The sequence below is a fragment of the Amyelois transitella genome, chromosome 24 (genome assembly GCF_032362555.1).
Source record: "Amyelois transitella isolate CPQ chromosome 24, ilAmyTran1.1, whole genome shotgun sequence".
NCBI lineage: Eukaryota > Metazoa > Arthropoda > Insecta > Lepidoptera > Pyralidae > Amyelois > Amyelois transitella.
Window position 1 is genome coordinate 7,382,016 of NC_083527.1, and position 18,208 is coordinate 7,400,223.

General features: G+C 37.9%; 1 protein-coding gene across 1 annotated transcript in view; it reads right to left on the reverse strand.

Moving 5' to 3' along the window:
- Positions 1-18,208, reverse strand: part of LOC106140696 (uncharacterized) — a 76,860-nt gene that overhangs the window by 25,476 nt on the left and 33,176 nt on the right. Inside the window, exons 2-6 of the mRNA XM_060951360.1 lie at positions 5,376-5,463; positions 3,105-3,379; positions 2,207-2,396; positions 1,486-1,605; positions 815-1,058 (exon numbers count right to left, since the gene is read on the reverse strand). Of these exons, the coding sequence (XP_060807343.1) occupies positions 815-1,058; positions 1,486-1,605; positions 2,207-2,396; positions 3,105-3,379; positions 5,376-5,463 (917 nt within the window). The remainder of the gene's footprint in view (positions 1-814; positions 1,059-1,485; positions 1,606-2,206; positions 2,397-3,104; positions 3,380-5,375; positions 5,464-18,208) is intronic.

The window sequence follows — 18,208 nt, forward strand, 5'->3', positions numbered from 1 at the left end:
TTTTATTTCTCTTTCCCGCTTTTCGTCCATTAATTAGATTTAATTAACCTTCTTCGTTTGTTCGGATTAAAACGGAGTTTGTTAAGGTTTCTTTTATTTTTAGAACTAGCTGTTGCCCGCGAATTCGTTCGTAAAATATCACTGAAAGTTCAAAGAATTAAGTCAACCTAGTCCTTATGTTTTTGTGCAAAAGATAAAAGAAGGGTTAGAATTGTTTTAGAAAAAATAATGAGCGTCGGTTTTCGGATCGGTAAGGTGCCCGGTTAAAACGCGTGATGCGCAGAGAGGCACAGGTTCAAATCCCACCTCGGCCATGTACTAATGACTATTTTCGAAGTTATGTACATTAGTTAGAATACTAACAGTGAGAAAAACCTGTACAATTTGGCAACTGGATGTGTAACCATGATCGAATCAATACGGGTTAGGTTTACTTGCAAAGGTTGCGGAGGTCAGATGGGAGTCGCTTCGTGTAAAATCTTGACTCGTCCAATCCAGGATCCGTGGTCAAAAGCATTACCTCAGCTCCTCTCCAGAGTGGTGAGGATGCAAATCAAATCAAATCGTTTATTTTGTGAACATACGTTATCACAGGTTGACATTTTATTGTGAAAATGTACACTATGTCCCGCCATTGGGCATACAAAATTTATATTTTAAACTAAATAATAAATATTACATTGCCTCATATCAATTTAAAAAAAATGTATACCCGTTTTTTTACATCATTGTCAGATCAACCAAGACTAAAGCCAGGAGGAACAAGCTGTGTTAAAGAAAGAAGATTAACTATAGTAGAAGTTTGCAAACTGACCTTTTGTCAAAATCGTGGAGGTCTTCGGACGTGAACTGGCTCGTCACATCCAGCAGTTGCTGTATGTGGTCTGAACAGACCCTGCTTCTTCTCCTGCCGTCTTCGCCGTCCCGCACCAGGATCGTGGAGCAGCCTCCGTAGTCCAGGGAGAGAGAAGGCTGCTGGACCACGATTGTAGTTCTGCCAGCCGGTATGGTCGTCGCAGCGGAGTCCAATGGATTCGCCGTGACGTGGACTTGCGCTGCTAGAGGAATGAAGATTCAGTTGAGGCATTCCTTGTGCCGTGTGGTTCCCGGCACCAATACAGAAAAGAATTGGATCACTCCATCTCTTTCCCATGGATGTCGTAAAAGGCGACTAAGGGATTGGCTTATAAACTTGGGATTCTTCTTTTAGGCGATGGGCTAGCAACCTATCACTATTTGAATCTCAATTCTATCATTAAGCCAAACAGCTGAACGTGGCCTTTCAGTCTTTTTAAGACTGTTGGCTCTGTCTACCCCGCAAGGGATATAGGCGTGATGTCGTGACTATATGTATGTATGTTTAAAACGAAGACATAATGTGGAATAATATTATTCAGTTCAGCCAGGCATTTAAGAAGACTTTCTACTTAAACACCGTCTTGTTCCATGGGCTTAAATTAGAAATAGCAATTTCACAGGATATACCCGTAGACTGTCTCCTGGAAGACGGAGGCGGCACAGAGTGCTGGTGAGCCGAGGACCTTCTTCTGCTGGTCGTGAACACCTCTGTTCCTTCCAGCTGCCTTCTTAGCTTCGTCATTTCATCTGTGGTTATATGAAAATCATCAGCATCAAAATTATATATTATGGGACATTTCAACATCACTTAATAATTGTCATATCTTTTTTCACAACGTTGGTTGACGTCAAATAAATTAGCTAGAACTAAGTTTAATGCCGCTTCCAAAGCGTCAGTGCAGGAGAAGCGGTAACAAACTGCACTGTAGCATTTTCTTCAATAATGTCAACTTCACAATTTATCCGAACTTCGAAATGTGGACGAGAGAATACATTGTTGTGATTCTCTGTAAGGTATGATAATTATGATGGTGCCGGCACTTTAAAATAGGACTACTTCATCTCTTTCCAATAGATGTCGGAAAAGGCGACTAAAGGTATAGGCTAATAAACTTGGGCTTCTTCTTTTAGGCGATGGGCTAGCAACCTATCACTGTTTGAATCTCAATTCCATCATTGAGCCATACAGCTGAGCGTGGCCCTCAAGTATTTTCAAGACAGTTGGCTCTGTCTAACCCATAAGTGGTGAAAATGTGATCATGTGTGTGTATGATGGTAGCCACACAAACATCATTCACATTGAGCTCACACAATTAATTAATAAGTCAATCAATCAAAGGCACCTCACCTTTATAATACTCTTTCTCCATTTTCTGTTTATTCTTCATCCTTGGCTCACTCCCTCTCCTCTTAACTGGCTCGGGCTCAAATTTGAAATGCGTTTCGTACTTCATCTGATTGGCTTTTGGACTCTTTGGCGTCTCCATCTTGGAGTCGTACGGTATCTGGATCGACGTGGATGCTATGCTGGACTGGACCTGCAAGATGTGAAATATCTTTGCCATCATCACGGTGAGGGAGAACATCGTGAGGAAACCTGCACATTCAGGCAACTGGGTGTGCAACCATATGATCCAATACGGGTTAGGTTCGCCTGCAAAGGTTGCGGAGTTCAGATGAGAGCCGCTTCGTGTATAAACCTAATCACTCAATCCATGGTCAAGGCCTAATCCCGGGATTTCTCCAGAGTGGTGAGGATGCAACCAGGTCTATAGCCAGGTGGAAGAAGATGGACTCACCATACACACTATAAAGAACTACGTTCTTTTCTTATTCTTGGCAAATCCACGCACAAGCCACGTGGCAAATATTCGTATTGTTACCTCCTTACACCGACCTCTTTCAACGTTCAACAGACCAGTTGTGTTATGTCAAACCTTAAAATAATACATACATACATACATATGATCACGTCTATATCCCGAGCGGGGTAGACAGAGCCACCAGTCTTGAAAAGACTGATAGGCCACGCTCAGCTGTTTGGCTTAGTGATAGAATTGAGATTCAAATAGTGACAGGTTGCTAGCCAATCGCCTAAAAGAGGAATCCCAAGTTTATAAGCCTATCCCTTAGTCGCCTTTTACGACATCCGTGGGAAAGAGATGGAGTGGTCCTATTCTTTTTTGTAATGGTGCCGGGAACCACACAGCCTTAAAATAATTAAACTACATAATCACTTCTATTACCTGTGTTTTATTCCTCGGCTTCTCCTTCTTGGGATCAGGGAGCTGGACATCAAAGATGAACCTCGCAGGCCCTGGTCTCGGGGACTCTATGACGTCAGAGGCCGACTGGGGCTTGGTGTACGCTGGCGAGTCAATGTCGCAGCTGTTCTGCGCTCTGTGGTAGTGTGGCGGTGCTGTGCTCGGTGGGTTGGAAGGTTCAGAGTCGATGAGGCTGGGCGGTTGGGGGGGAGGCGGCTCTGGGGGTTCAGGCTCGGCGTCCATTGAGTCATCTGTTCCTGTTTGGATAAATATGATACATACATTAGTACATATGTACAGTCTCGTCTATATCCCTTGCGGGGTAGACAGAGACGACAGTCTTGAATGACAGGCCAGGAGATGACCGCCAGAAGGAAGAAGATGATGTTAATAAGTTTAGGACATAAATAGATAAATAAAAATATACGGGACAGATTACACAGATAGAGTTAGCCTCGAAGTAAGTTCGAGACTTGCGTTACGAGATACTAACTCAACTATAATTTATAATAACAACTAATAAAGATAAACATCCAAGACCCAGTCCAATCAGAGAAAATTCGTTTCTCATCATCACAGTCACAGACAAGCGCACTACCACTGCGCCACAAAGGCTATCATCACATATTTTGTGACAAAGAAGATTAGGTTCCCGTTATAAGAGCTTTCTTTAAGAAGGTGTTGGCGGCAAAAATTAAATATAATAATATTAAATTTAAACTAGATGAGTCCATCAATTATGATTTTTTAAAAAATTGTTTTTAGTAATACTCTTTTGTCTCTTCTTGAAATGATTTCTTCAAATCATGACAATTATTAGCATTAGTATTTGTCTCTTTTTGAAATGATTGTTTTTTTAATTTATTTCTTGAAATCATGACAATTATAAGTAATATTGATTTGTCTCTTTTTGTAATGATTTTTTAAATGTATTTCTTTAAATCGTGACAATTACTCTATTTTCTCTTTTTAAAATGATTGGTGTCGTGTGGTTCCCGGCACCAATCCAAAAAAGAATAGGACTACTCCATCTCTTTCCCATAGATGTCGTAAGAGGCGACTAAGGGATAGGCTTACAAACTTGGGATTCCTTTTTAGGCGATGGGTTAGCAACCTGTCACTATTTGAATATTATTCTATCGCAATATTGGCGCCATCTATATTTTCACATTGGTAACAATGTGGCGCTGGCAGTTGCATCCCCACTGCGCGCCCCACCACTTTATCTGTGGAGGGGGGCACCACGGCCAGGTCGACGGCGCAGACAGGGCTTTCTACATCAAGCTGCCGGACGTATCGTGTCTTGAGAACAATTATTACTATGGTGTAAATTGTTGTGTCTATTTAAAATATACATACATACATACATAAAATCACGCCTCTTTCCCGGAGGGGTAGGCAGAGACTACCTCTTTCCACTTGCCGCGATCTCTGCATATTTCCTTCGCTTCATCCACATTCATAACTCTCTTCATGCAAGCTCGGCGGTTTCAGGTACTTTTGACCTGACCCTTTACCAGAACGTCCTTAATTTGATCAAGATACGTTCGCCTAGGTCTTCCCACTCCGACCTTTCCCTCCATATTTAAAATATATGTGATTATATACATACATACATACATATGGTCACGTCTATATCCCTTGCGGGGTAGACAGAGCCAACAGTCTTGAAAAGACTGAATGGCCACACTCAGCTATTTGGCTCAATGCTAGAATTGAGATTCAAATAGTGACAGGTTGCTAGCCCATTGCCTAAAAAAGAATCTCAAGTTTATAAGCCTATTCCTTAGTCGCCTTTTACGACATCCATGGGAAAGAGAAATGGAGTGGTCCTATTCTTTTTGTACTGGTGCCGGGAACCACACGGCAATGTGATTATATGTTTATATATATATAAAGTAATCTGTGTTTGCTTTCAAAGGATATATAAATAAGTAGTAGGATTATAATATTTTTACATTGTAAACTTGAAAACATTATAAATATTTACAATAATAATAAATAAGCACCTATTAACAGATAAATATAAATTGTGCAATACTAGGTTTAAACAATTCTAATTAGATTTAAAATTATAATGTGATACTAAGTAGGTACCTCTATGTATAAGTTTGTATGTCTACTAATACATAAAAATGTTTGCAACACCCGAAAAAAATATGAAGATCTGGTATACATAATATTTAAGACCTTGTTGTACTCATATTTTGCAAATAAAAGTTTGAATTTGAATTTGAATTTATATAAAGATACCTGTGACAGAGGTGAGGGCAGTTGCTGCGGAGTCGGTGCTTGTATTGATGGTCTTGTCCGAAGTGGTGCTGCTCCCCATGACCACCACCTGCTGAAGAAGTTATCCAGGTTTATTCACCACCATCCAACTTTTACATCCAATTTAATTGAGCTATTTATTTTAAGCTTTGGTACTTTAGACCTTGACTTGCTTATCATCAGACAGAATAAAGTCAATAGTCTAATAAAAGTAGTAGTATTTGTATTGGTGCCGTGTGGTTCCCGGCACCAATACAAAAAAGAATAGGACCACTCCATCTCTTTCCGATGGATGTCGTAAAAGGTGACTTAGGGATAGGCTTACAAACTTGGGATTCTTTTTTAGGCGATGGGCTAGCAACCTGTCACTATTTGAATCTCAATTCTATCATTTAGCCAAATAGCTGAACGTGGCCATTCAGTCTTTTCAAGACTGTTGGCTCTGTCTTCCCCGCAAGGGATATAGACGTGACCATATGTCATACATATATATGGTCACGTTTATGAATATATGTATGTATGTCTAAAAAAAATTAACTACCTCTCAAGGGACATAGGCTGGGGATTCTTCTATATATAAGGCGATAAATAAATAGATACGGGACAAATTACACAGATTGAGTTAGCCTCGAAGTAAGTTTGAGACTTGTGTTACGAGATACTAACTCTACGATAGTATATTTTCCAATAAATACTCATATAGATAAACGTCCAAGACCCAGGAAAATCAGAAAAAAATAATTTCTCATTGGGATTCGAACCCGGGACTAGCTTTAGGCTAGCAACCTTTTTATTATCTGAATCTCAATTCTATCCCGAGAGAACTAAAGTTTTTACCGGAATATGAAAAGTATGCCCTTCTCCAGACTCAATTATATATATATACGTGATATTTCCAGAAGATTAAATTACTAGATAACCCGTGGAGAGGTAACAAACAAACATATAAACTCACTTTGTTATTTATACTAATATTATAAAGCAGAAGAGTTTGTTTGTTTGTTTGTTTGAATCTCAGGAACTACTGGTTCGAATTGAAAAAATCTTTTTGTGTTGAATAGACCATTTATGAAGGAAGGCTTAAGACTATATGACATCAACTATTAGGAGCGAAGAAATAATTGAGAATGTGAAGAAAATCGGGGTAAATTATTCATCCTTGAGTACCTACTTCAATGATGCCCAGAATAACCATTCCACGCGGACGAAGTCGCGGGCACAGCTAGTTTGTAATATTAGTTGGAATTGTGTCTATAACACAGTATGCGAACGAGAACGGAAATTAATTGTAATATCGTCATTACCCAACCACATCACTACGCGGCATCAAAGCGCTTTGATTTTGATGCAACCATTGATTTAGAATAGCACACGAAATTGATTTCCAACGACCAAAGCTTAGTGGTTGCAATGCCGGCATACTAATTGAAGGTCTTAGGTTCTAATACTGGCATGGACAAATAGTTAGTTTTCGTAGATTAACCAGTGGTTTGTGTTCTTTATGGTAAGAGTAGACGCCATTTTCATCGCGCTAATATCGCTGTCCCGTTTTATGGCTTAATAAAAAGCGAAACAGCGATAGTTTAAGTTAGACTAAGGAAAAAGCTAATATATATATATATACACATACTAGCTGTCCCGGCAAACGTTGTATAACCATATAAATAATTTTTAAGTAATTTCTAGTTAATAAAATGTTATGGGTGGACAACCCTCATCACTAAGGGGTATGAAAAATAGATGTTGGCCGATTCTCAGACCTACTCAATATGCTCACATAATTTAATGAGAATCGGTCAAGCCGTTTTCGGAGGAGTACGGGGACGAACATTGTCACACGACAATTTGTTATATAACTTGGGATAATTCTTGTATTTATGCGATGAGCTATCTCCCTGTCACCATTAAAATCTCAATTAGATCATGAAGCTATACAGCTGTATCTTTTGAAGACTCTGTCTACCCCGCAATGGTTATGGACGTGATTATATGTGCGTATGTTTACCCTTAGACCCTAATTTCATATATTTCTCTCTGGTTTTGGGCGTCCTCAGCTAACACTTATCTCTTTGTCAAATCCATTTATTTGAATTACATCCAAATGAGAGAACGCAAGAGGATCGTTCGAATACAAAATTCTGTGATTCAACATCAAAGTAAATAGGAATTGTTGGACAAAGGAAATCAAATGCCAATTTTGTTTCGTTACATTTTGACGTTTTATCGCAAAATAACAAGTACATTGTTCTTATCACTATGTAGGCATCGCTAAAATATGGTACCCTAGCCGCTGTGCCCGTGACTTCGTCCGCGTGGCATAGTTATTTTTAGGCATCATTGAAGCCGCTACCGTCTACTCCGCAGGGTATATGGACGATACCATAGGCATGCATGCATTTAAAGATTTAATAAAAGATATAATATCATAGTATACATAACTTAAACAACGTGTAACGTCGTAAAAGCCGCGCAATTCTTGCAGCGAGAATAAAAGCCTGTCCCGTAATCGGATCTTACAAATTGCCTTTGCGCCTGTGAATAAGCTCTTGACTCTGAAAACCGCACGCGTAAAAGGGAAGCTATATTTGAGCATTTTCTGAGATATTTCCGAGCTTAAAAAGTATCTTTTTTCTGCCGTGTGGTATCCTACACTTTATTTATTTTACTAACTAGCTGTACCCTCAACTTCGTCCGCGTGGAATAGTTATTTTGGGCATCTTTAAAGCCCTCAAGTATGAATCATTTACCCCGTTTTTTTTTTTTACATTTTCCATTATTTCTTTGCTCCTTATAGTTGCAGCGTGATGTTATATAGCCTAAAGCCTTCCCCGATAAAAGGTATATTCAACGCAAAAAGAATTTTTCTATTCGAACCTGTGTGAATAAGCTCTTAACTCTGAAAACCGCACGCGTAAAAGGGAAGCTATATTTGAGCATTTTCTGAGATATTTCCGAGCTTAAAAAGTATCTTTTTTCTGCCGTGTGGTATCCTACACTTTATTTATTTTACTAACTAGCTGTACCCTCAACTTCGTCCGCGTGGAATAGTTATTTTGGGCATCTTTAAAGCCCTCAAGTATGAATCATTTACCCCGTTTTTTTTTTTTACATTTTCCATTATTTCTTTGCTCCTTATAGTTGCAGCGTGATGTTATATAGCCTAAAGCCTTCCCCGATAAAAGGTATATTCAACGCAAAAAGAATTTTTCTATTCGAACCAGTAGTTCCTGAGATTAGCGCGTTCAAACAAACAAACTCTTCAGCTTTATAATATTACCTAGTATAGATTTTTGTACCTACACAGAATACATCGAGACTGATAATTTCAAATAAAGAAACAAAATTGCTAAGGTTTTGCTTTAGTATAGAACCACTCCATATTTTTGCAATGTATGCCGTAAAAGGCGACTAAGGGAATGACTTATTAACTTGGGATTCCTCTTGTACGCGATGGGCTACATGTCACTATTTGAATCTCAAGTCTATCATGAAGCCGTACAGCTGAACGTTGCCTTTCAGTCTTCCGAAACTGTTGGCTCTGTCTACCCCGCTTTTTTTGATGACCACTTGGGTAAACAATAGGTCTTAATTATCTAGGTACAGTTTATATATTACCTCTCAATTTATATAAGTACACATATTCTCTCTGGTAGTCATACATATAATAACCTCCCTATCTGTTACGGGGTAGACAGAGCCAACATTCTGGCAAAGACCGGAGTCCCCAGTATGGAACTTATTTAGCCATTTACCTGGTAGTCATAAATATAATAACTTCCCTATCCGTTATGGGGTAGCCAACATTCTGACAAAGACCGGAGTCCCCAGTATGGAACCTATTTAGCCATTTACCTGGTGTTTTTGGCAAAAGCTGAACGTGAAGTGATTTTGTTTGTGATGGAGGTGAATGGTGTAAGTTAATGACGATGAGCGGTTTTCAATGAAATTTCTATTTAATTTGGTATTCAATACTACCTATAGAGTACCTCTTCCAGGTAACCTGTAAATCGTGTATAAAACTTCACTCAGAGAAAAGGTAAGCAGGTGACGCTGAGTTAACTTATAGCCTACTAGCTGTGCCCGCGACTTCATCCGCGTAGACGCGAATTTACCCTGTATTTTTTTCACATTTTTCATTATTTCTTCGCTCCTAAAAGTTGCAGCGTGATGTTATATAAGCCTTCTTCGATAAATGGTCTATTCAACGCAAAAATAATTTTTCAATTCGAACCAATAGTTCCTGAGATAAGCGCGTTCAAACAAACAAACTCTTCAGCTTTATAATATTAGTATAGTATAGATTCTATCGTCAATATATCCACATACATTAAAAAATATTTAAAACATATTAATATTTTTTAACGAGTACCTAATTGATTTTTATCATATTTCAAACTTTTCAGTTAAAATTATATTTGTTTATTGTTGGTTTTACCACACGAGTGTTTTTTTTATATCTATATATATCTTTTTTAAAAAACGCTTTATCTTGTACCTCGAACCCTTAAAAACGATAAAAAAGACAGCAATTTAACCTGAAATCCGCGGGCTCCGGTAATCGCGTGATGGGAATTTGATTTAGCAATTTCTGTTATAAAGACATCACTTAAGGTTTATTTTTAGATGAATTTGCGTATTCAGCCCGTTTTACTTTGAAATCTGAATCTTATCATCATTATCTTCAAAAATATAAATATATACAGGACAAAATACACATATTGAGTTAGCCTCGAAGTAGGTTCGAGACTTGTGTTACGAGATACTAACTCAACGATACTATAGTTTTATAATAAATACTTATATAGATAAACAAGACCCAGGCCAATCAGAGAGAGTTCTTTTCTCATCATGCCCTGGCTGGGATTCGAACCCGGGACCTCCGGTGTCACAGAAAAGCGTACTGCCGCTGAGCCACAGAGGCCGTCAGTCATTGACGTTCATGTCTCGATTGATAGGAATTTAATTTGAACATAACGTCACGATCAAATTTAGACTTCATGGCTACTGTCAGGTTAATGTTGTCTGTGAGGCGACGTGTGGTAAAAAAAGAATAGGACCACTCCATCTCTTTCCCATGGATGTCGTAAAAGGCGACTAAGAGATAGGCTTACAAACTTGGGATTCTTTTTTAAGGCGATGGCCTAGAAACCCGTCACTATTTGAATCTCAATTCTATCATTAAGCCAAATAGCTGAACGTGGCCATTCAGTTTTTTCAAGACTGTTGGCTCTGTCTACCCCGCAAGGGATATAGACGTGACCATATGTATGTATGTACTTACACGGAACCGCCGAGTTTCCATGAAGTGAGTTATGAATGTGTATCAAGAGAAAGAAGTATGCAGGGATCGTGGCAAGCGGGAAAAAGTATTCTCTGCCTACCCCACCTTACCCCTGCTAATATGTGTAATGTTTAATATGATCGCGCGCGCGTGTGTGTGCAAGCGTGTGTTTTTGTGTATGTATATATGTAAAAAGTTTAAAAACACAATCAGTCATCACACCCATCTTTAAGCAACGGAGTAAAAAGCAAAGTGATTTTTCAAGCTCTTTCAATCCAGCCAAAACGAGATCTCGGAATCAAACCTAGTTACGGCCGGTTGTAAAAATCTTTTACAGCACACTACGCCGGTAACCTTTCTAGTTTTTACGATAGTACAGACTTAACACACGCCACACTTACATATCACGTATTTATCGTTTAGTCGTCCTCGGTTCTTTAGAAAAGGAACACTTTAGAACCATACATACATACATCCATATCCCTTGCGGGGTAGGCAGAGCCAACAGTCTTAAAAAGACCGATAAGCCACGCTCAGCCGCTTGGTTTAATGACAGAATTGAGATTCATATAGTGACAGGTTGCTAGCTTGTCGCCTAAAAGAAGAATCCCAAGTTTATAAGCCCATTTCATAGTCGCCTTTTACGACATCCATAGGATACAGAGCCGACAGTCTCGGAACGACTGAAAGGCCACGTTCAGCTGTTTGGCTTAATGATGGAATTGAGATTCAAATAGTGACAGGTCTACAAGAGGAATCCCAAGTTTATAAACTTATCCCTTAGTCACTTTTTACGAACTCCATTGGATAGATATGGTGTGTGTCTATTCTAGAGTGCCGGAAACCACACGGCACTGCGGTCTATCCCGTAAAAAGATGTGATGTATTGTGTTAAAGTTAAATTATATGTCCCACATACTTAAAACACTTTTATGACAGGATATAAACAAAAGGTGGACTGTTTGATTAAAACTTTGAGGAAATAAAGTTTACGGCAGCTTTTAAAGTTAATCTCTTGTGTTTGATGCTGATACATACATACATACATAAAATCACGCCTCACTTCCGGAGGGGTAGGGAGAGACTACCTCTTTCCACTTGCCACGATCTCTGCACACTTCCTCTTCTTCCACATTCATAACTCTCTTCATGCAAGGTCGGCGGTTTCGGGTACTTTTGACCTGATCCTTTACCAGGACGTCCTTAATTTGATCAAGATACGTTGATGCTGATAGTTGAGAAATACATACATACATATACTCACGTCTATAGCCCTTGCGGGGTAGAAAGAATTCACTTTGACTTGGCAATGCTCTTTTTTACTGAATCGCTATTATATGATTTGATAAAATGCGGGTAACTGTTTATAGTCAAAGTATAAAACAAAGAATCTCTCATCTCTTTCCACACATCAATAATGAATGCAATCTTGGAATTATCTCCACTGGAATCCAATAAGGGTTAGGTTCCCCTGCAAAAGTTGCGGAGGTCAGACGGGAGTCATAAAAACTTGACGCACTAAATCCAGAATCCATAGCCAAGTACACAAAGTGACTCCCGTCTGACCTCCGCAACCTTTGCAGGTAAGCCTAACCCACATTGGATCGATAATGGGCATACATCCAATTGCCTGAATGTGCAGGTTTCCTGACGATGTTTTCCCTCACCGTAAAAGCATCGGTTAGTATTCAAACTAATATACGTAACTTCGAAAATAGTCATTGGTCATGGCCGGGTGGGATTCGAACCTGTGCCATTTTGCGCCACACACTTTTTAAATGGGCACCTTACAGATTCGACCACCAAGCATAGCTTTTATGTATGCGTATGATTCTCTGTATGTAAACGTTCATTAATTCATATAACAATGTCGGAAATTATCCATAATATTCATGAGATCTATTATCTTGTTAAATCTAGTTTAAATTATTCACGTAGGTACGCGAAATAGAATTAATCTGTAATGGCGTCATGCGTCACGTGCATGACGCAAAATGAACAATTGACAGCAAATTAGTTGGATTTGAACCCCAATTATTCGCACATTTGAGATAGAGTTGATTATTATAATTATTTCATCCACCTGGCAAAAGACCCGATTGGGACCTCACTTTTCTGGAGAGAAGCCCGAGGTATATATATATATATATTCAAAGTTATGTACATTATTTTGAATACTAACCGATGCTCTTACGGTAAGGTAAAACATCGTGAGGAAACCTGCATATTCAGGCAGTTTGATGTGTAACCATGGATCCAATACGGGTTAGGTGTACTTGCAAAGTTTTGCGGATGATGGATGGGAGTCGCTTCGTGTAAAAACTCGACTCACCAAATCTAGGATCCATGGTCAAAGGCATACCCCGGGCTCCTCCGTAAAGAGATGAGGATGCAACCGATACTGAAGCCAGGAGGAAGATTGATCGAAGTTGCTAGTGTTACTATCGGTAGGGTGGTTGTTATTTAAAGTCAACTATTTATAAAAGCTATCAATCGTTCGGAAACGCTATCGGTTAGCAATAAAACTGAAAACGTAATTAAGATAAAAGTCATTGGTATTTTAGAGGTAATACTTGTATTGATTGGATGAAAGGTTAATAACAAATTTAAATTGTATACAAATCCATCGGCGCGCTAAATTTCGGGTGACTGGCTCTATTAATTAACAACTCTATGGTTAGTGCGTCGAACTGAGAGTTCTATGAAATGTTTATTTGTAAATAAATAGTTATCAGTTTATAGAAAGTAAAGTCGCTTCCCGTGTTAATTAATCTCCACCATTCCATATAGTTTTAAATTGCGATGCTCAACATTGTTCATATTGTACCTATTTACGAGTATAAGCAGTAGCTCTAATTCAACTGATGTAGTTTACGATATGCAGTAAAGATTTTGAATTGAATTGAATTAAATGTCCGTATGTATGTATGCTTAGATCATTAAAACTTCACCACGGATTTTGATGCACGTATAAATGCGAACCCGTACCAAGCCGAGACCATTTACTTTTTTCATTTTCACATAAACTTGGCGAAATTTAGTAGTGCAGTGCAGTCAAAATAAAGAATGAATAATGCACCTGGTTCCGGGTAAAATTTCTTATCGGGCTATTTTTCATCTTATGAAATAAGTTTTCATTAATGCATTAAATGAGTTTTTATATTTGAAGATTTTTGCAACAAAAAGTTCACTGAATAAAGCTAAACTTTTCAAAAAGGTAAAAAAGGTTTATATAAAGTTTTTATTTTCTTCTCAAAACAATGACAAAGTTTATAAGCGGCTTAAAAAAAAGGAGAGAGAAAGTCTTTGTAAAACGGATTATACGTAAAAGGTTTTATAAAAGAAACGATTAGATTTGCCATTGTACCAAAACATAAACAGAACATTTTATTTTAAAAAGAAAAAATAATTGATTTAAATTTAGAGTAATGAATTAACTGATCATCATAATCATATAAACATTATCAATTCCCAAAAGTTATTATATTTACATCACCTGAAAGGTGACATGCAATAATGGATATGTCTTCCGGTTATTATCACCTAATGATAGATCTTATATGATAAGTTAAACTCTTATAACTAGCTAAAATTATCTGACAAACTTCCCATTCGCACACAAACGGAACGTCTAAATAAAAGAAGACTATAACACCAGTTGAAAATGAATAAAACCTGCGCTTTGCAATCAAGCAATAGGTTACGTATGTGGATGACTTCTTGATTGACTTGTAATGGGTGGCTGCGCCCTCGCACTGGGTGTTGGAGGTAATTGATTCATTCATTTTATATCAGAGTGGATTTCACAAGACATATAGGTACTAGTGGTGACTATAATAATGAATATGGCGTCTTTGGTCTTCACATCAAAGATTTTAATTTCAATTCTTGGTGGAAATAAGATAAAACTTCTATATCAAAAGTGGTAAAAGAAGAAAATATTCGCTCGGTAATTATGACAAGAATTAACCTTAATTGGGAAGATGTTTATAAACTAAATAGTTTTTAATTCAGAGCAGCCCTAAAGCTATATATTAGTAGGCGACTAAGAGATAGGCTTATAAACATGGGGTTATTCTATTAGGTGATGGACTAGAAACCTGTCACTATTTTTATATCTGTTCTATTATTAAGCCCAACAGCTGAACGTGGCCTATTAGTCTTTCAAGACTGTTGGCTCTGTCTTCCTCGTAAGGGATATGGACGTGATTATAATCTGTTCTTATGTTTGTTAATTTTTGTAACATATTGTAAAAAAAACCGGTTTAAGTAATCAAAAATCAACACAACTTAATAACTAAGTAAATTAATCCAAAAACGTACACACAACGCGATTCAGTAATAAAATTAACTGAGTTAGTCAGCGATAAAGTTGATAACGTTATTTTGCCAACGTTACGGCAGAGTTACCCGAAATAATTAAATAAGCGAATGTCCAAAACAAACAAGTAAAGGTTGAACAACGTCATCGGGTGCCATGCAAATACTGAAAGCCAACTCAATATTTGTGCCACACAAACAGCCGAATTTAGCTACTGTCTGTTCTCTCATCGTGGTCTTCTTTGGTAACAGACTCAAAATGCGTATCAATATAAAGGAACACGGGTTCAAATCCTGTCATGACCATTATTGTGAGGAGTTATGTAGGTACATAGGTTTTATAGTTAACCTATGCTCTAACGATATGAGAAAACATAGTGATGTTACCACGATCTAATACGGGTTAGGTTCCCCTGCAAAGTTGGGGAATTCAAACGGGAGCCGTTTCGTGACAAAACATGTCACTCCACGAGGTTACACACAGAGGTCCCCTCTTAAGAAGTAAGGTACTACCCAACCGTACCCTACTGTAACTTAAAGGCTTTTAAGTCTCCAAATAAAATAACTACGTCATACAGACGAACATGTTAAAAAAGAGTTCAGTTTTTGCCTTGTAGCCACAAAACTTATGATTAGTTTCAACATCAAAACAATATTAACGAAGAGTTAATTATCATTATTACTGACCTTCTCGCTGTCGTCCATTTTGAATCCATCATTCATACACCGAATGGTTCTGGATAATTATAGTTTACGCACTTAAATAGCACTTTTCACACATTCGATTGGAGTCACTTGTTTGTAAAATCAGGTCACCAAAATTACTATTTTCATTCTGATCTTTTTTCATTTTTAAAATTGTTTATAGCTTAAGTTTAGGTAAGTATGTTATTATATAAAACTCTTGTGTTACTAATAAAATGTGTAACAGAACAACAGAGAACTTACAACCAAAGCCTTTCAGTTTTATCATGACATACATATAGTCGCGTCTATCCCTTGCGGGGAAGATACAGCCAGTTTCTGTTCTAGGCCAAGTTTAACTGTTTGGCTTAATGATAGAATTGAGATTAAAATAGTAACAGGTTGCTAGCCAATCGCAAAAAAAATAGTATCCAACGTTTATAAGCCCATCCCTTAATCGCCTTTTACGACATCCATGGGAAAGAGATGGAGTGGTCCTGTTCTCTTTTGTATTGGTACCACACGGCACCACCAAATTTATCATGAAAGTTCCTTATATAGCTAGCGGTGCCAAAATTCCCACGGGAACAAAAATTAACGAGATTTTCAATTCACGCAAGCGAAACCGCGGGGTACTCCAGTTAAACACAAACGCCTATGTTGTCATACTAAAATGTCTAGTGCACTAATTATTTCAATTCATAACTCTCTGGGGCTTTTGAGCGAAGTGTAAATTCAATTAATTGAGTTTAACATCGCTGTAGCGGCTTGAAAATTGGTTTTCATAGACTGGAATACTGATAGATGATTTGTTTTATATTTTCACTGGTGAAGAATGATATAATACACATACGTTTCTTTTGAGACTTTAGTGAAAAAGTCTTTGGTTAAACATACGCGTAATACGTCTTTATTCCCTTTGGCATAGATAGAGCCATGAGTCACATAACTTATCTAATAATGAAAGAAAGATTTATGAAAAATGTGTTTCCCAGCACTTTAAAAAGGATACTACTCTCACTACCTCTCTTTCGTCGTAAAAGGCGACTAGGGGATAGGCTTATAAACTTGGGATTTTTCTTTTAGGCGATGGGTTAACAACCTGTTTCTATTTGAATATCAATTCCATCGTTAGCCATACAGCTGAAAGTGGCCTTTCAGTCTTTTCGAGACTGTTGGCTCTGTCTACCCCGTGTAAGTAAAAAAAGAGAAAAAAAATTACGTCTACTGCTTATTATTCCCAAAGATAAAGTAGCAAGTAAAAAATAAACCCAAGTTATAACGTCAAAATGAACAATACTTTATGTTTTAATTTCACGATTCTTCATAAAACTTTTAAATCTTTTCGTCCCGAGCGGCAGAATTCACTTAAAAATTAATTATTCCTATTAGCAAGCCATCTTTCTCCCCCCGACCGTGAAATAATGGCACGACACAGACTTTAAACGGCGCACTTAAAGTTTGAAAACAATCACCTATTTTATCACACCAGAGTTTTTTATCATCAAAAATTCACTTGGCTGTATGCGTTGAATTTTTTTGCCGGGTATTTTTTTTTTTGATTGTCTATGGACAGAAAAGGTGAACGTTCGGAGTTCAAAAAGCCGCACGGTGGCCGGCGGTCGCGATTTGGCGACGTATGCGAGTGATGTCCGACACTTTCAGCCCTTGAATACGTGCGCTAGTTCGGTCGTGGTCAAGCCACAAGCGGGAGCGGCAGCGATTATTTTTAGAATTACAAATTTTGAAAGAGATAATCTTCTTTTACATAACAGCACTTCCTTATCAAACTGTTCCTGTGTACAAGACAAATATGGAAGTACTTACCAACTAATAAATCCTTAGTAATAAAGAGTAAATATGTTTGCGTTCGTGTTTGTAATGAATCGTAAAGATGACATTCGACATTTCGCACATTCAAAACCTTCAAAAGAAACATGAGCTACTTTATTCCTGGAAATTCCCACAGGAATGAAGCTCCATATAATCACGTCTATATCCCTTAAGACTGATAGAATGGAAATGAGATTCAAATAGCGACAGATTGCTAGCCCATCGCCACAAAAAAGAATCCCAAGTTTATAAGGCTATCCCTTAGTCGCCTTTTACGACATCCTTACCTCATATCCACGTAAGAGATGGAGTATTCCAATTCTTCTTTGTATCCGTGCCGGGAACCGCGCGGCATAATACAATTTATCCTTTTAGTTTTTAAGTCGACGATAAAATTACTGATCGCTCTAAGTTTATAACTTGTTCCGCGCAATGCGTGCGTCACAGCTTTGACGTGTGGTGTGTAAACCCTATAAATTTATTATTTAGGATGATACCCTTTACAGTCACATCAGCGAGAATCAAGAATGTCTACAAATATTCGTAGAAATAATAGTTATTTATTTATTAATGTACTAGCCGTGCCCGCGACTTCTTTCGCGTGGAATAGTTATTTTGGGCATCATATATGGGCATATATATATATATTAATACCCCTTTTCAAGCTTCTGCAAGAGATAATGTTAGTCTATTTCAT